A 16,878-nucleotide genomic window follows, 5' to 3' on the forward strand; every position below is an offset into this window, starting at 1 on the left:
ATGTAGTAATTTATTTTACTTTTTTTTTTAAGTTACATGATACATTGTACTTGTACTGTAACAGTATATTGGGAAAGAAGTATTTTAGAAGTATATTGAATTACATTAAACTAAAAGTGTACTTCATAGTCGTCTATTTTTTTTTAATACATTATATTGTACTTTTTTAATAAATATGATCAAAGTTTATTTTTAAATATTTGATGAAAGCATAATATAAATGTACTTTTAATATATTTTAGGTGCTTACCTAAAATATATTAAAAGTACATTTATATTATGCTTTCATCATAAACATGTTTGTATATTTACAGCATACTTAGACATTTCTTAATACGTTTTAAGTAACTAAAGGAGTAAAAATACTTGTTCAAAGCACTGTGTGTTTATATATAGTCATACAGTATATACAGTAAGTGAAAGAAGTGACATCACTGTTTTAGAATCTTCTTCTTCACTGTGATGTCATTCGGAATGTGACATCACAGCTGCTCCTATAACATTCCGTGTTTTCCCTGCTTGGCTCTCATTTAGGATTCTGCATTCTTCCATTAGTACTACAAACACAGGTTTTACAGCTGTTTCTCTCTCCACACAGGACAAGGTAAGAACCATTAACTCATAACTGATCACAACTGCTAATAATGTGAGCTAACATGTGGGAGACTGGGGTTCAATTCCTGCTCTGTGCTACTACACCATTAAGGGTCCTTGGGCAAGACTCCTAACATTACATTAATGGCCCACCACTGTAATAGGAATAACCTGGTATGTCGCTGTAAAAGAGCGTCAGCCAAAAGAAAAAAGGCCATAAACTTTGTAATATGTATGTGTGTGTGTTTTCAGTAAACAAATATTACTGGAGAGCAATGTAGGATGCAGTTTTGGGGGCCTCCATTCATTTCTATGGGAAAAATCAATTTGATAACTGTACGAAAACCATATAGAAATGCATAAATTATAAAACTACGCTATTAGTTCTATCACTATGCCAAATTTGGTCTTCGTAGTTTGAAAACTGTGACCACTAGAGACTTTCTGTACAAAAATATCTACACTTATCCAAAAGCTGTACTCTATACTAGCCTGTATTGTTGGAGCAGTTGGAGCAGAGTCAATATTTAGACAAAAAAAAACAGGTATAATAATAATAAAAAGGAGACGGAGATGACTTAAGAAGAACGATACTGTGATACCGAAATTAATTAAACATTGATTAAAGCACAAATACTAATAGAGTGGACCCAGTCCTCCACAACACCACAAACAGCAGCTATATAACTGAAACGTTATATTCAGTATGTAATATATTGTACATGTCTTTACTAATCATATTTGATACATGATTATTATTACAAAAGATTTCACTTGGACACGAAATAGAAACACTGATAAACATGATGCAAAATGAACAGTTAACCCATGTAATTTACTAACTTCCACCTTCCATCTACAGGAAAGAATGGAAACGGACGAAGCCCTGAGAGATTTGGGCTATGAGGTGCTGAGGGACCTTGACGGAGGAGATTTCAGCACAGTTAAATTGGCCAAATCTAAAAAATACCAAAAGACTGTGGCCCTTAAAATCATGCAGATAGACAAACACGTCCAGAAAGAAGTGTCCATTCTAAAAAGAGTAAAGCACCCTCACATTATAAGTGTGCTTGACATTTTTGAGATGGCCGGCAGACTGGTTTGCATCGTGATGGAGGCAGCACCGTCAGACCTCGAAAAAGCGAAAAAGTTCCAGTCCGTCATCCCCACAGACCAGGCCAGAACGTGGTTCTCGCAGCTCGTCAGTGCCGTGGTCTACCTGCACAAGCAGAACATTGCACATCGAGATCTCAAATGCGAAAACGTTCTGCTGACGGCCGATAACCAAGTAAAACTTATCGACTTTGGATTTGGACGGTTTTCTAGAGGCTTCCCTGACCTAACTAGGGAATTCTGCTGCACTCCCGCCTACGCTGCACCTGAGGTTCTTTTGAAACGGCCATACGATCCAAAGAAGGCCGATGTGTGGAGCTTGGGCGTGATTCTCTACTGGATGGTTGTAGGAAGGCTACCATTCCAAAATTGGTTCGATTTCCCGGGTTGCCAGCGCAAACCCATTTACTTTCCGGAAAGACTAGAAGAACCCTGTCGCGACTTAATTTCCTACATGCTGCGCTACAATTACTTAATGCGGCCTTCTGCCAAAAAGGTGGCCCAGCACCCTTGGCTGCAGATGAAGCGAGAACTGTAAGTAAACCATCATACTCGAGTTTAACATAATATTTCCCGATTTAAATTTTTAGAAATATAAGATTTGGCTTTGTTTTAATTTATTTGTATTTATTTGTATTTTTTATGTTGTCTGACAGCTCCGAGAACGTGGAGAGACCAATTCCACGCGCACTACTACAGAGGATGAAGAGGTTCTTTAAAAGATCTTCCTCTGCAGAAGCTCCTACTTGTTTCTGTTCAACAGAAAATGTCCTTCCTCATCCTGCCATAAAGGAGGAAACCAAGAGGCACAAGTTTAAGGTTCAGTTTAAGGTACGTGAGTCCACCGTTGATGGATCGTAGAAGCCCCAGATCATGTAAAATAAATAAGTCACCTAAAATGTTAGCTATACCTGTAACCTGACTGACACTACAGGATAATCAGACCAATTAGTCTTCCCATATGATCTTGTAGTGTGTGGAGTCTATAATCCATTGTCTTTTGTATGTAATCTTCTGCTAGAGAGAGCAGTCGGACCACCCTGATCATGAATCGCAAATATGAAACATGAGTGATTTTCTTGTGTAAAACTGATTTTTAACTGTATTAACTGTATCAACACCTTGTATTTGAAATCTGCATCCTATAGTGTGAGTCAGGTATTAGAAGTGGTTCCTTAGAAATTGTTCAATAGCTCAATCTATGTCATTTTTTTCCCCACAAACAGATCCCGAGGAAGAAGAAAAAAAATTACGACGTGTAGATAGGGTGAAATAAGGGTGTTTTTTTAACCATAATGAAAATATTTTATGAAATTCATATTTTATAATTTAACAGCTCGCCAAAAACATTTTTCCACTTTTTTCATGCGAGGAAATAAACCTTAAATAGCTAATTTGTCCCATTTTACTTAATATCCCAATCACCCGTAATTCACCATGTCTAGCACGATTCCTGGAAATGACAACATAGAGGCTGCATTTGATCCTGAAGGTAATATCCTGCTTCATGGGCTACATGGTGGAAGCAGAACCTGTGCTACCACAGCCCACAGTGATGCAGGAAGCAGTGATAGAGCTTTATGATATATAATGTCGACACCTTCAACTGAACCACAATATGTTCTCCCAAAGTCTACAGTGACGCAGGAAGCCAGGAGACCAAAGCTTCAGCTCCCCTTCAGGTTATTCAAAGTACGATTCGAATCATGTGATGTTTCCCCAATTACTTAAACTATTATAGATCTTAGAATAATTTTCATGATGTCAGTCTCAGAGACCCTGAAGGAAAAAGGGAATAGTCCTTATAGCTAGTTAGTAGGGATAGAGAGGATGTTTAGCCTTGTTCACAGAACTTCACCTTCACCTTTATCTTTAACTTAACTAACTAGTGATTGGAATAGGTTGCAGTGTAATACATGTAGTTACTTTATAACTAACGAACTGCTAAATAATAATGATTAGACTGTAATAATTGTAACAATTGTCTACTGTCTGACTTTCCATTTTAGATGACTGAAACAAAGATAATCAGCCTCTATGCGGAAGATACCACTCAGCATCCAGGGTGCTTCCAGAGAACCAATATGGCCACCAGCCTTCTTCTTCTCCCACTGATCTCTTCATCCTCCAAGGAAACCTTCTCTCTGTCTGATTTCTGATTCTGTTCTAGTGCTGTTATCCGGTGTCGACCAGAGGAGGATGGGTTCCTCTTTTGAGCCGGGTTCCTCCTAAGGTTTCTTCCTGTAGATATTAGGGAGTTTTTCCTTGCCACTGTCGCCACTCGCTTGCTCAAAAGAGGCTCGGACCCGGATTTTAGTAAAGCTGCTTTAAGACAACATTTATTCTGAAAAGTGGGATCCATTCTAGATAGGATCCCAAGCAATGACTCCATTGTTCTGCTGGAGGACTTTAACGCTCATGGATAAACAGACAGACAAACAGAGAGATATATAGATAGATAGATGTATCTCCAGCAGAACTTCATTGTTCTGGGAGACTTCAACGCTCATGGATGGATGGATGGATAGGGGAAGCTGAGGAGGGTTTACTCTCAGTCAGCTTTGGTGGAAAGTGTATTAGGCACTACCACAAGAAAGACACGGGTCCTTCTAGAGGGATTATATTTCCCAGTTTGCCCAAGAGCGTCTGTGGATCTCCCAGCAGAAAGTGGTTGAACTTGCCTGGGCTCCTGTCTTTCCCTGTTCCCACCACAAGCCTGAATTGGATTAAGCAGATAAGATGTTATGTTATGCTATTACTATCAAAACAGCTGACAGAGAGAATTTTATTTAATAAAATGACTAAAAAATAAAGATTTATTAAGTAGTTTCACCAGCCTGAGAAGTTGAATTTGTTTTATTGCAAAAAAAAAAAAAACTTAAAATAAAAAATATAATTTTCGGAACATTCAGAACTGTATTGTGTGTTTATATATATATATATATATATATATATATATATATATATATATATATATATATATATATATATATATATATTTACCACAGCTAACACTAGCAATATATTCATAAACAAGACACCTATCATTCACTGTCAGCTAGCTAACATAAAGCAGCTGTCAGTCACACACACACTGGCAGAAAACATAATTCAGATGATTTACAGGTTTTAGAATCAGTAAATTTTAGATTAGAAGCTCCACATCTTCTTCTACCCTCGAGGTTCTGAGGGTTAATAAAGTACAGGTGCTTTACCGCCACCTACTGGTCTACAGGGGGAGGCAAGACTTCTGAATAGTGAAACTGCAATGTTATCATTATAAAGAAAATAAATGCGCTTATTTAAAATATATAAATAAATACACTAAAAAAAATTAATTGTACTTAAAACATATTGAGAAATGTCTAAGTATGCTGTAAATATACTAACAGATTTATGCACTTACTTAAAATATATTAAAAGTACATTCATATTATGCTTTCATCAAATGTTTGAAAGTAAACTTTGATCACACTTTTTTTTTTAAGTACAATATAGTGTATTTAATAGAAATAGACTACATATATAGTTTCGAAGTGATAAGATATATTTTTGCTGATTAACTGTAGATCCAAGCAAGTGAATAAAATTTTTTGTAGCCATATTTTATTCCAGCAAAATAAACAAGAACTAATATTTATATCTAAATAAGCGGTGTAAAGTAAAATCATTATTAGTTTTTATCAAATTATTATCTTTGCCACTTTTTCCACACTGCATAAATGTCTAAATGTATTTGTCTTGCTTTTCAAATATATATATATATATATATATATATATATATATATATATATATATATATATATATATATATATATATATATATATATTGAAAAATAATAAATACAAACACAACATTATTTAACCATTTCGCCAAGTGAGTGAATATTTTTGTATTTCTTGTACAGTTATATCAATATATAACAATTTCACACTCATTGATTTCTCTAGAATATCATACGACACTTCTACTGCATACAGCATGTTCTAATAATTTGTATTTTTACAGTTAAAAACATATACACTAGGGAAGCATTGTTTGACAGGATAGCAGAATTTGGCCGAACACTGTTTTAAATAACTGGCTTTATTGTCTTTGATTTTACCAGAGTGAAATTTTGGAGGTACTTTTGAGAATAAAGCGCCTAATTTAATATTACTCCACATGGTGGCGCTATAATCAAATGAATAGGGTAAACCTTGGGTGAAGAATATTGGTTGTGAAATTCTGTGAATCTCTGTGACATCAATAAATCTATAATAATTCCTGGCATTTGATCATTTAGGAGTATTTTATCCTCTTTAGTATCCCCACAGATGGCGTGAAGTATCATAGAGAATTGTCTTGTGATATATGTCGAGTATCACAGAATCACATCGTTATTGCGTGCATTGTACTGTAATAATATTATAATAGTGATTTAGTCTGCCCCCTTGTGTTCAATTATGAGCATGACACTGTTCCTTACAACAAAATCATCCAAATAAAGCAGAATTCTAATACTTAAATCGTCTTTTTTTGCTTTTTTACTTAATTTAAAAAATGTGGTTTATGAAAAATCATCATAACAATACAGATGTAATCATAATAATAACGTATAATAACATTTAAAAATAAATTATGTAAAGCCTGTTAAAAAATAATACAAATAACAGGTTTTACAGTCCCATAAAGATAATTTAACCAGGTCTTATGAACAATTATACCACGCTTAGTTCCCAGACTGTAATGTAATTGGCTGAGAGGCATTATTTAAGACATTATCAGCCGGTAATGCACTGTAACCGAAGCTCTCCATGTATAACTCCGCCGCATACAGGTAACCTAGCAACGATGCAGCGCTTACAAGCCAAATGCAATGTCAGTAAACAAGTCTCTCTCAATTCATTTTTCAATCATCTTTTACTCAATTTTTGATGTACCCAAAACTTTGTTCAGAAGTTTTGCTCAGAAGATTCTTTGAATAAATCTGACGAAACTACAATTTTTGCACTGGATCTCTTTTCTTCTTTATTATGTATCAAGCCAGATACTTCATTAATCTGAACAATAGATCAATAATCTTACAAGTGCTTAAGTAATGAAATTGTCATTTACATAGTTTCTGCAGCAGTCACTAGCTAAGGCATAAAGTTAAAGATGACATGGCAACTCAAGGGGCTGATTTGCTTCTTCTGGCTGCTACCCAGCTGGCCACCAACGTCAACAGATGTTAATGTCAGGATGAATGTTGGTCATGACGTCAGATGACAAACTTTTACATCAGGATAACGTCTAATACTGTTACGTGCACGCAGACTATGTTTTTAAAATTTTAGAGTAGCAAACCAATTAAAAAGCTCAGAACTCTTTAGTAGCAGCATTTTTTTTTAGTTTCCACTTCAGTACAGCACAGCATCTCCCTCAGTCTGGTCTGTGCTACAACAGCACTATTTAGTAATATTCCTCTCAATACAGAGGGCCAGAGGGTTTAAATATTATTTAAGGATTCAAAAAATAATAAGAATAAAAGTCCACTGAATCCTGGTTTCAAGTAAAGGTCTGGAAGCTTCTGGAGTAGTCATCAGAGTCACCTGAATATATTAATCAACTCAAGAATACCCAGAACACTGTCCATGAAAAATGGGCTAGGATTTCTTAGGAACAAAAAGCTGGTTTTAGGCTTTGCATAACTTTTGAAGCAGGTCATAATCTGACTTGTTACACCCGTAAACTGTTATACTTGTTACACGTTTCTGCAAATCTTAGATTTTTTTCATTAGACAACACTGTTCATTGTTCCTTTTCCTGTGTGTGTGCTTTGCACACACAAAGGGAGGGGGTGGGGGGGGGGGAGGGAGGAATCGCTAAATGACGTCAACACCTAATTTGCATAATACATGTTTTTGAAGCTGTAAAGGATTAAGGTTGTGGGAGTGAAAAAAGTGTGTAAAAAACATCCTAAATATGTTAGAAATGTTACAAATGAACAACATCTGTTGCTTTTTAAATAGCTTAACTTCATTTTTACGTGAATTACATAAATGAGTTTTTTTGCCGTGTTCTTAAATGTTATTATAAGAGCAGCAGTTAGCCAGAAGTGTTCATTTAAGTTTTTTATGGTTTTTCTTTGTTTTATTTTATAATTTTTTTACGTTTTCTTTATTTTTAAAGCTATCATAGACAAACTGTTCAATGTTTCAATAGATATTTAGCTTTTTATAAAGAGGCAGACACTGTGGAGGAGGTGGGTGACAGGCTACGTGGTGAATGAGGTGAGAGACTGACAGACTGTGTGAGGTAAATTCAATATTTTTTTTCGTGTCACACTGAAGACAGTTATATTTGCATCCTGATCTGTAAATATGGGGCAGGGTCAGTCAGCGGTGGCTGTGGGCACGGTGTTGGTGGAACGGTGCGCAAGCTCTGACTGAGAGACTGCACTGTGAGTGTTGTGGGCGGGGCTCATGGCAGCAGCCGCTGCAGTGCGACTGAAGAGAGCGCGTGTTCATCTCAGAGTCGCCAAAAGTCTCCAATAACACCACAAAAACTCGTTAGATTTGTCGGTAGTCGTTTTTTTTTTTTTTTTTTTTTACAAAAAAAGTCGCTAAAGGGGCTGAAAATTGGCTAAATATAGCGACAAAGTCGCTAAGTTGGCAGCACTGACTGACAGTCACACTGTCTACATTCTGATTAAGAAGAGGGCTGCTCTCACTGACGCAACTCAGGGTTTATGTCACACGCAGCACCGTGCGCAGTGCCCTAGTGCCTGTAAATTTAATGGTCCAATGGTCCAAATTTAAAAACCAGGACATTTCCTCACTTTTTGAAAAAAAAAACCCGGGACGCCCAGGACAGGACGTAAAATACGGGAATGTCCTGGGAAATACGGACGTTTGGTCACCCTAATGTATATATATATTTTCTTTTTGTTGTGTGCCTATGATTATAAAGTATTATTGTTCATTGTTTATGTTTTGTCGGTTGAAGAATAGCAGCTGTGTGAGCAGCCAAGTGGCCGCTGTTCTTTCCTGTTTCGAGATCTCAGATTACTTAACTGTGACTTAACTTCGCACTTTCTGTTTCAAAAAAGTCCGTTATTTTTTTGTTGCATGAAGCTTACTTCACTCCAAGCCAACTTCACTCTGGCATCATTTTCAGGACCCACCCATTTAGAACTGGCCTGGTAATTTTAAATCACACCTGCTTTGCTGGATGGGCAGCTGAGATTCAAATCCCACGTTACTCCAGTTTCATTTCAGTTTGATGAAACCACTCTCAGTCTTGTCTACTCCTACTACCTATTAACTACCTTTACTAGCTAACACAGTTAGTAGTGTTAGTGTTGTGTTGTGAACTCGTAAGACCTGGGTCTTATTCCCTTTCAGGGTGAGCCCTTACAATAGCAGTACAGATTTACTGAGATTTAGATTTTATAGAAAATAACTCAGCACACATTAATGTCTAAATAGCTGCAACACAAGTAAAGTGTCTCAATATGATGTTATACATTACTTTAAATAATTTACTGTAAGTTATGTGGAATGCATGTGTTTTATATTGCTCATTAATGGCCCAGTGGATAAGTGGACCTGTAAAAATTACACTGCGTTCCAAATTATTATGCAAATTGGATTTAAGTGTCGTAAAGATATTTTTTTTGTTTCTCAATTAAACTTGATATTGATGGTATTATGTCTCAATGCTCTTTGGATCACTGCAATCAATCTCAGACACCTATGATAATTAGTTTGCCAGGTGAGCCCAATTAAAGGAAAACTACTTAAGAAGGATGTTCCACCACATTATTAAGCAGGCCACAGGTTTCAAGCAACATGGGAAAGAAAAAGGATCTCTCTGCTTCCGAAAAGTGTCAAATAGTGCAATGCCTTGGACAAGGTATGAAAACATTAGATATTTCACAAAAACAACAGATAAAGGCAAAACAAGAAAGGATTCTGCCAGGCATGTTTATTGGATTAAGAGAGCAGCTGCAAAAAAAAAAAAAAACATTACAAACCAGCAAACAGGTACAGTCATATGAAAAAGTTTGGGCACTCCTATTAATCTTAATCATTTTTAGTTCTAAATATTTGGGTGTTTGCAACAGCCATTTTAGTTTGATATATCTAATAACTGATGGACACAGTAACATTTCAGGATTGAAATGAGGTGAAAATGTGCAGAAAATGTGCAATATAAGATAAGATAAGATAAGCTACTTTTATTGTCATTGCACAGTGTACAACGAAATTTAGCAGCAATCCTTACGGTGCCTGAACAAAAATAAAATAAAATAATAACAGTTCTATGTACAGATACACAAAATTTACAGTGGATGTATGAAAATATAAACAATATAGTAACACGTTTACCCAATAATAAATAAATACAGAAAGTGCACAGTGCGTTGCATTAAACCAAAATTTGACCGGTGCAAAAGTATGGGCACCCTTATCATTTTATTGATTTGAATGCTTCTAACTACTTTTTACTGACTTACTGAAGCACAGAATTGGTTTGGTAACCTCATTGAGCTTTGAACTTCATAGCCAGGTTTATCCAGTCATGAGAAAAGGTATTTAAGGAGGCCAATTGCAAGTTGTTCTCCTATTTGAATCTCCTCTGAAGAGTGGCATCATGAGCTCATCAAAACAACTCTCAAATGATCTAAAAACAAAGATTGTTCAACATAGTTGTTCAGGGGAAGGATACAAAAAGTTGTCTCAGAGATTTAACCTGTCAGTTTCCACTGTGAGGAACATAGTAAGGAAATGGAAGAGCACAGGGACAGTTCTTGTTAAGCTCAGAAGTGGCAGGCCAAGAAAAATATCAGAAAGGCAGAGAAGAAGAATGGTGAGAACAGTCAAGGACAATCCACAGACCACCTCCAAAGAGCTGCAGCATCATCTTGCTGCAGATGGTGTCACTGTGCATCGGTCAACAATACAGCGCACTTTGCAGAAGGAGAAGCTGTATGGGAGAGTGATGCGAAAGAAGCCATTTCTGCAAGCACGCCACAAACAGACTCTGTTTGTGGCGTGCTTGCAGAAATGGCTTCTTTCGCATCACTCTTAGTTTTTAGATCATTTGAGAGTTGTTTTGGTGATCCCATGATGCCACTCTTCAGAGGAGATTCAAATAGGAGAACAACTTGCAATTGGCCACCTTAAATACCTTTTCTCATGATTGGATATACCTGGTTATGGAGTTCAAAGCTCAATGAGGTTACCAAACCAATTTTGTGCTTCAGTAAGTCAGTAAAAAGTAGTTAGGAGTTTTCAAATCAATAAATTGATAAGGGTGCCCATACTTTTGCACCGGTCAAATTTTGGTTTAATGCATATTGCACATTTTCTGTTAGTACAATAAACCTCATTTCAATCCTGAAATATTACTGTGTCCATCAGTTATTCGATATATCAAACTGAAATGGCTGTTGCAAACACCCAAATATTTAGAACAAAAAATTATTAAGATTAATAGGGGTGCCCAAACTTTTTCATATGACTGTATTTGAAGCTGCTGGTGCCTCTGAAGTCCCGCAAACATTTGCATAATAATTTGGAACGCAGTGTATATTGAAGTACCCCTGACCTAAAGTAACATATTTTTCGCACTGGATTATGTTGCAGATTTAAACCTTTTTCCTTATACTTTTTACTCACGTTCATTTTATGCCTTGATTCCGCACCTCTGATTATTACAAGCAAACATTATAATCAAAAGTGTACCATTTATATGTGAATCATATATCCATTGAATATAATCATATATACTTTATGCATTTATTGAATGTAATCATATATCCTTTATGCATTTATTGATTGTTATACTTGTCACATTTCCTGATATTATAGTCAGCATATAATGCACCAAAGCAAAACAATTAATCACCGGAACACACTGTCTGCTTGCCTGTGGTTGGTGAGCCTAACGAGATGTTTTCTGGCCGAGGAACAGGTATACTTTTTTACTTTTTCTGCTTCAGCAGGCAATTAGCTGACAAAAGTTTGAGTGAACCCAGTTACATTAAGACACTACTTAACGAGAACCCGTATTTGGTAAAAACAAAAGAGACAGTTGCAAAACTTAAGAAATCCCATAAATGGTGAAGCTTACAGTAAAACACCACCTACAATCCTTAGTAACACCGTAGCAACGAGATGTACGTCATTTTCGGTGTAATAGTGGGGAGTCAGATTTGGGAGGTAGGAGAAAACACCCAGAGATAGCTGTAGGATGTCTTAATTTTTGTATGGTTTTCTCCCCAGGATCCTGTTTTAAAATAAACTCTGTTTTGTTTGCAGTTCTCTACGTTTTCCGTTTTTTCCTATCAAAACGAACACGCGGAACAAAGATAGTTGTCACTCAACAATTATAAGGCACACTATCATTGATTGTGTATTTTCTGATCTATTTTCATACATAAGGTGCACCAGATTATAAGGCACATTAAGCAACACTAGTGAGTAACAAGGGTGTCGCCATGTGTTCTAAGTTATGTAAAGCTAAGCTAAGTAAACAATACTGTAATCTTGATTTAAAAAAATTATTTTAAAGTCTAACAAGCGCTGGATGTTAATCTATAGAGGTTTTTTTCTGAAAAAGGATGGGTGCCACAGCATTAGCATTAGTGGCTAAGCACTAGCGCTAATAAATGCCTCCTGGCAGTGCTACACTAAGTGTTCCGGTAAGCCAGGACGATATTAGCTAGCGGTTTGTCACACGTAGCTTGTTTTAACATGGTAAACATGCACACTACACTCCAGTCTACTTACCTCTGAATGGCAAAAGAGGTAAGCACTTTGCTTAGCAGCTAATGCTAGCCCGGGTTAGCAGCAGGCTACAGGCCAATAATACTCACCTCTGAACAGCGAAAGAGCTAGCGCTTTGCGGCTAATGGAGAAAAACTTAACTGAATCTCCTTTATAACGCTGCACAGAGTTGTTTTTACTGCTCCTTACATCCTGACTGGAAAATTTATACATAAGGCGCAGTGATGATTTTGGGGAAAATTAATGGATTTTAAGTGCGCCTTATAGTGTGAAAAATACGGTAATAAAATAACACTGCCAAACCACAAGCATTTCCAAAGTCCAGTCTCTCCAATAGGAAAAAAAACTGAGGAACATTCCTAATGAAGAATGCAAAAAGACTGCACACTGATCATCTCCTCACTTTTTATTAAAATGATTTTAATTACAAAATCCATTTCATCACCTTTAATACACAAATCCGCTCACCAGAAAAAGACAGAAAAAGGGACAGAGGAGAAGGGGATGAAGGAGAGCAGGGGTCCCAGTATGAGGAGGAAGAGGCTCAGATTAACTCTTTCAGCTCCGTTACACAGATTCCCCTGACAGCAGTTCAAACTTCCAGAGACACCAGCTGTGGACATGCTCGCCTGACCTGCAGCACACACACTTCTGCTGGCACAGCCTTTCTGTGTTACCTTAACATTTCCAGCACTACCTGTAAGAGAGAGAAAGAGAGAGAGAGTCCCAAATAATTATATAGTAATTCCATAATACTTATTTGTATTATCGCATTTGAATAGATATATAAATGAAACAAATATTTAGCTTGAGATGTTTTATGATATGACTGGACAGTGTCTATGTGAGCTAGTGAATAGTGTACTGAAATTTAGTAAAAGAACAGTTTCTCATTTCTCAATTTCTTTCTCACTTTTGATGGTGATGCAGTGATCCTCATCTCCCTCGCAGTCCACACTTCCTGTACACTCGTTATTAACACACACGTAGCACTTCCTCCCGTTAGGTGAGCCTCTGGACCAAGCTTTAAACAGAACAATAAAGATGTTACAACTCAAAACAGACAAATCCACGTCCTGAAACTGAAGTTACTACTATTGACTATATTTATTAAAAAAAGATACTTTGGACCAACCTAAAAAAAAAAAAACCTCTAATTTGTTACACATATATTAGTTTTTCCTCAAAATCTCTTCCTGGTATAGTTAAAATCTAATATTTTGCTTTAATATCAATCAAAAAACTTTACACAAAAACAAAGAACATACATTCAAAGAAAGTAAAAAAAAGCATAAACTATTTTCCCACATTGTTGCTTTTTTATATATATATAAAAAAAGTAATATTGTCTCTTACACCCAAGTATAGTTTCTACTATATAAATCAATCTAATTTTGTTCAAGTTCAAGTTAATTTTGTGATTCAGTACAAACTGAAAACAAGAAACACACCTTAATTAGTTCTGGGCGGTATGACTAAAATACATATCACTGTATTTTGCAAAATGCTGTTGTTGTTTTTTTGTTATTATTATTATTATTCATTCATATTTTTTTGTACGGCTGGGCTTAAATATAAGTTTGTAACTTACTGTACTGTAAGTTAAGGAGTACATATGATAATGTGTAATATCAACTATATTATAATATATTTTAATAATATAACATCAAACATTAGGGCTTTAAATGAAGGCTTTGATTAGTATTGGGTTTACTTTGTGCCACAAAATTGCACAATATATGAAGAATGTAAACAATAGACCTTAAAAAGAGATACGTCAACAACTTTAACACAACTTCCTTTACAAAATATTACAATTTTTTTAAATAGTTCCATTAACAATACTCAAAATGTAAGTATTCAAAAGAGATATTTCTCAAAAGTTCTATTGCGCAAGTTAGACACAAGTTTAATATCAATTTACAATATATTATTATTGAAGCAATTAGAGGCATTAAAGTATTTAAGCAGCTGTTTATTTGTTTATCACAATTCCTTTGGTTCTCTAGTTAACAAATACATTCAGTTCAGTGTGCATTAATGTTATCCTTTAAGCTACAGTATTAATAGGTTTAAACAGAGTTTTAGTTCCTCATATTGCAAAGAGCTCTGTTCTCATGTTTCTCCAGGCAGATACATAGATACTATATTGATATTGTAAATGTAGGGTAGTGTAATTACTAACTTAAGTATAAACTCTGGCAGTACCTGGCACTGATTGGCTGTTGCAGAGATCAGTACTGCAGCACTTTGTGTTGACGCTTATTTTCACAGCACCCAGGTTCATGTTTCCACTGAAACACTCTGGTGAAGTTGCACATTTCTTCATCTGCAAATCCCCTTTAAGTCCAGCTGTAAACACAGCACATTATTTAGTGCAATATAAAGACAAAAAACACTAAATTCATTTTGTACTGGAGTCAGTCTTACCAATGTAAGAGCTGGTGGTTGAGCTGGCACACTGATCTGGACAGTCAACCACTGTTTGGGTGCAGGGTTCGGACGGCGCTGGTGTACACTGATAACACTTCAGTCCCTGCACTGAAGGAAAATAAGAACCCTACATCATTTCTTCATCCCCAAATGATAACAAACATTTGATAATTTAGGATACAAGCATGGTGTACTAATTGCATTAAATGTATAAGACATCTACATAATCTGGATAAAATATAGTGTTCTGAAAATCTATTTAAAAAAAGCACATTTAGAAGTACACTTATTTAGAGAAGCAAATCTGAATTAGTATTTAATGCACTGCAATACATTCACTCAAAAACCTTCCAGAGTGTTCAGCTGAATATACAGTTTAGTCTTCCATACCTTCAGGAAAGAGCAGGCAGATGAGCATCAGTGTGACCTGCAGCCGCATTGTTGGTGAGTTTGAGAGTTTGGAGAAGTTGGAGGAAGAATGTGGTAAAAGCAAGTTTGGCACTGTTATAAATCTGATATAAGGGTGTGGGGCTTCTCAGAGACTTCACCTAGCCTCCCATAATAACTGTGTTCATGTGATCTTTTATAAATACGTTTTAAAAATGTCTGCCCTCATCAACTTCCTTTCAACTACCAAACGTATTTGGTAACAGTTTACTCTCCTCGTTTTACAGTGATTTGACCCCTTAGCTTGTATAGAGCAGATTTATCTACTCTCCCTTCAGAATATACTGTTATAAAGTGAGGGTGGTGATGGAGGACAGACCTGGGGGAAGTACTGAAGTGGGGGGAGGAACAGATAGAAAAAAGGAGTTCACAGACTTGTGAAGTTTAAATTCACTTTCATTTCACCACATTCTGTGGTTCTGAGATAAAATGAAACTTAAAGGTTCAGTTTCTACATTCTGTTCACAACATTTTACAGCACATCAGGTTTCCAGATTTACATTTACATACACAGCCCAACATTTACAACCAGGTGAGGATTTATAAAAGGTGTGTAGATTAACGGAAAGGTGAGGTCACACATAAACCTTGTATCTTATTTTTTTACAGCTTTTAACTTTTTTTGCATAATGTGAGTCTGTCAGTTTTATTATATTTGGATCACAGGACGCTGTGAACTGGTGACAAGATCATGGGCTTCTGAAACAAAGCTAGCACTCCCTAATGACTATCCCCTTCGGCACAAAGTTATCCATGTGAAAATGCAAACAGACTGCTGGTGTGTGTAGAGGGGGAGTAGTTAAGGGGCAAGATCAAATATGAAACGGAATGTAGCTGCACACACTATTGCACCTTAACAACATTTCACATTTCATTATCTTTGATGTGAAGTAAATGTTATTTATCCCCTTTTTCCAGTTTCATATTAAATTTAGTTTGTATCAGATGTCTTCTATGTTTAATATATTTTCTTTCCAACAATGTTTATTTTGAACGCAAATTTTGATTTAGTTTTATAGTCTTTTGACTAAGTTGTAATTTAGTTTTAGACTTAATTTAGTCATCTGAAATGTTTAAGTGGACTAGTTAGCTTAAGAATACAGTTGACTTAATCTACAGTCAATTTACTCGACTAAAATGTACGTACTGTCATTATTAATTCTACACTTACTCAAATTAAAACATTTATTAACCTGTTATGTAACATTATTAATGTTTGAATGTGAAATATAAAACAGATTTAACTGATTTCAGACATCTTTATTTGCATTTTATGTATCTTATTTATTTAACCCATAACAGATACCATGTTCAAAATTAAATCAGATAAATTAATTGAGCAGCTCATTAATGTTTTTTTTTTATTATAATATTATTGTAGGTACAAGACAAGTTTATTTAAATAACAAATGCTCTTATCAGTCTAGAGTCAAATATGGTGTCCCACAAGGATCAATACTGGGTCCACTACTCTTTATTCTTTACATGTCACCGCTGGGTAAAATCACCTGTAGACATGGTATTAACTTTCAC

General features: G+C 35.7%; 2 protein-coding genes across 2 annotated transcripts; one reads left to right on the forward strand and one right to left on the reverse strand.

Annotated features, from left to right (window-relative positions):
• The first annotated feature begins 478 nt into the window (after window positions 1-478).
• Window positions 479-4,554, forward strand: LOC103028583 (testis-specific serine/threonine-protein kinase 6). Its single transcript, XM_022686630.2, has 6 exons — window positions 479-604; window positions 1,457-2,241; window positions 2,364-2,538; window positions 2,934-3,199; window positions 3,340-3,399; window positions 3,717-4,554. Exons 2-4 carry the CDS (start codon window positions 1,463-1,465, stop codon window positions 2,967-2,969), a joined length of 990 nt encoding a protein of 329 aa, XP_022542351.2. The 5' UTR covers window positions 479-604; window positions 1,457-1,462; the 3' UTR covers window positions 2,970-3,199; window positions 3,340-3,399; window positions 3,717-4,554.
• Window positions 4,555-12,862: 8,308 nt separating this feature from the next.
• On the reverse strand, window positions 12,863-15,337 carry LOC111197190 (urokinase plasminogen activator surface receptor-like). The gene is made up of 4 exons (XM_049462945.1): window positions 15,289-15,337; window positions 14,674-14,817; window positions 13,379-13,489; window positions 12,863-13,162 (listed from the first exon to the last, which is right to left on the reverse strand). The coding sequence occupies exons 1-4, from the start codon at window positions 15,335-15,337 to the stop codon at window positions 12,930-12,932; spliced, it is 537 nt and encodes a 178-aa protein (XP_049318902.1). The 3' UTR covers window positions 12,863-12,929.
• Window positions 15,338-16,878: the final 1,541 nt, after the last annotated feature.

Source organism: Astyanax mexicanus, chromosome 13 (assembly GCF_023375975.1).
Source record: "Astyanax mexicanus isolate ESR-SI-001 chromosome 13, AstMex3_surface, whole genome shotgun sequence".
Lineage (NCBI taxonomy): Eukaryota > Metazoa > Chordata > Actinopteri > Characiformes > Acestrorhamphidae > Astyanax > Astyanax mexicanus.

What these genes read in the sequence shown, in the direction of transcription:
- LOC103028583 (XM_022686630.2), top strand. Translation starts at nt 1,463, where the DNA reads ATGGAAACGGACGAAGCCCTGAGAGATTTGGGCTATGAGGTGCTGAGG. An exon ending in CTGCAGATGAAGCGAGAACT is followed by an intron (nt 2,242 to 2,363) that starts GTAAGTAAACCA and finishes GTTGTCTGACAG; the next exon opens with CTCCGAGAACGTGGAGAGAC. An exon ending in AGTTTAAGGTTCAGTTTAAG is followed by an intron (nt 2,539 to 2,933) that starts GTACGTGAGTCC and finishes CCCCACAAACAG; the next exon opens with ATCCCGAGGAAGAAGAAAAA.
- LOC111197190 (XM_049462945.1), bottom strand. Translation starts at nt 15,337, where the DNA reads ATGCGGCTGCAGGTCACACTGATGCTCATCTGCCTGCTCTTTCCTGAA. An exon ending in CTGCCTGCTCTTTCCTGAAG is followed by an intron (nt 14,818 to 15,288) that starts GTATGGAAGACT and finishes CTGTGTTTACAG; the next exon opens with CTGGACTTAAAGGGGATTTG. An exon ending in TCACTGCATCACCATCAAAA is followed by an intron (nt 13,163 to 13,378) that starts GTGAGAAAGAAA and finishes TCTCTCTTACAG; the next exon opens with GTAGTGCTGGAAATGTTAAG.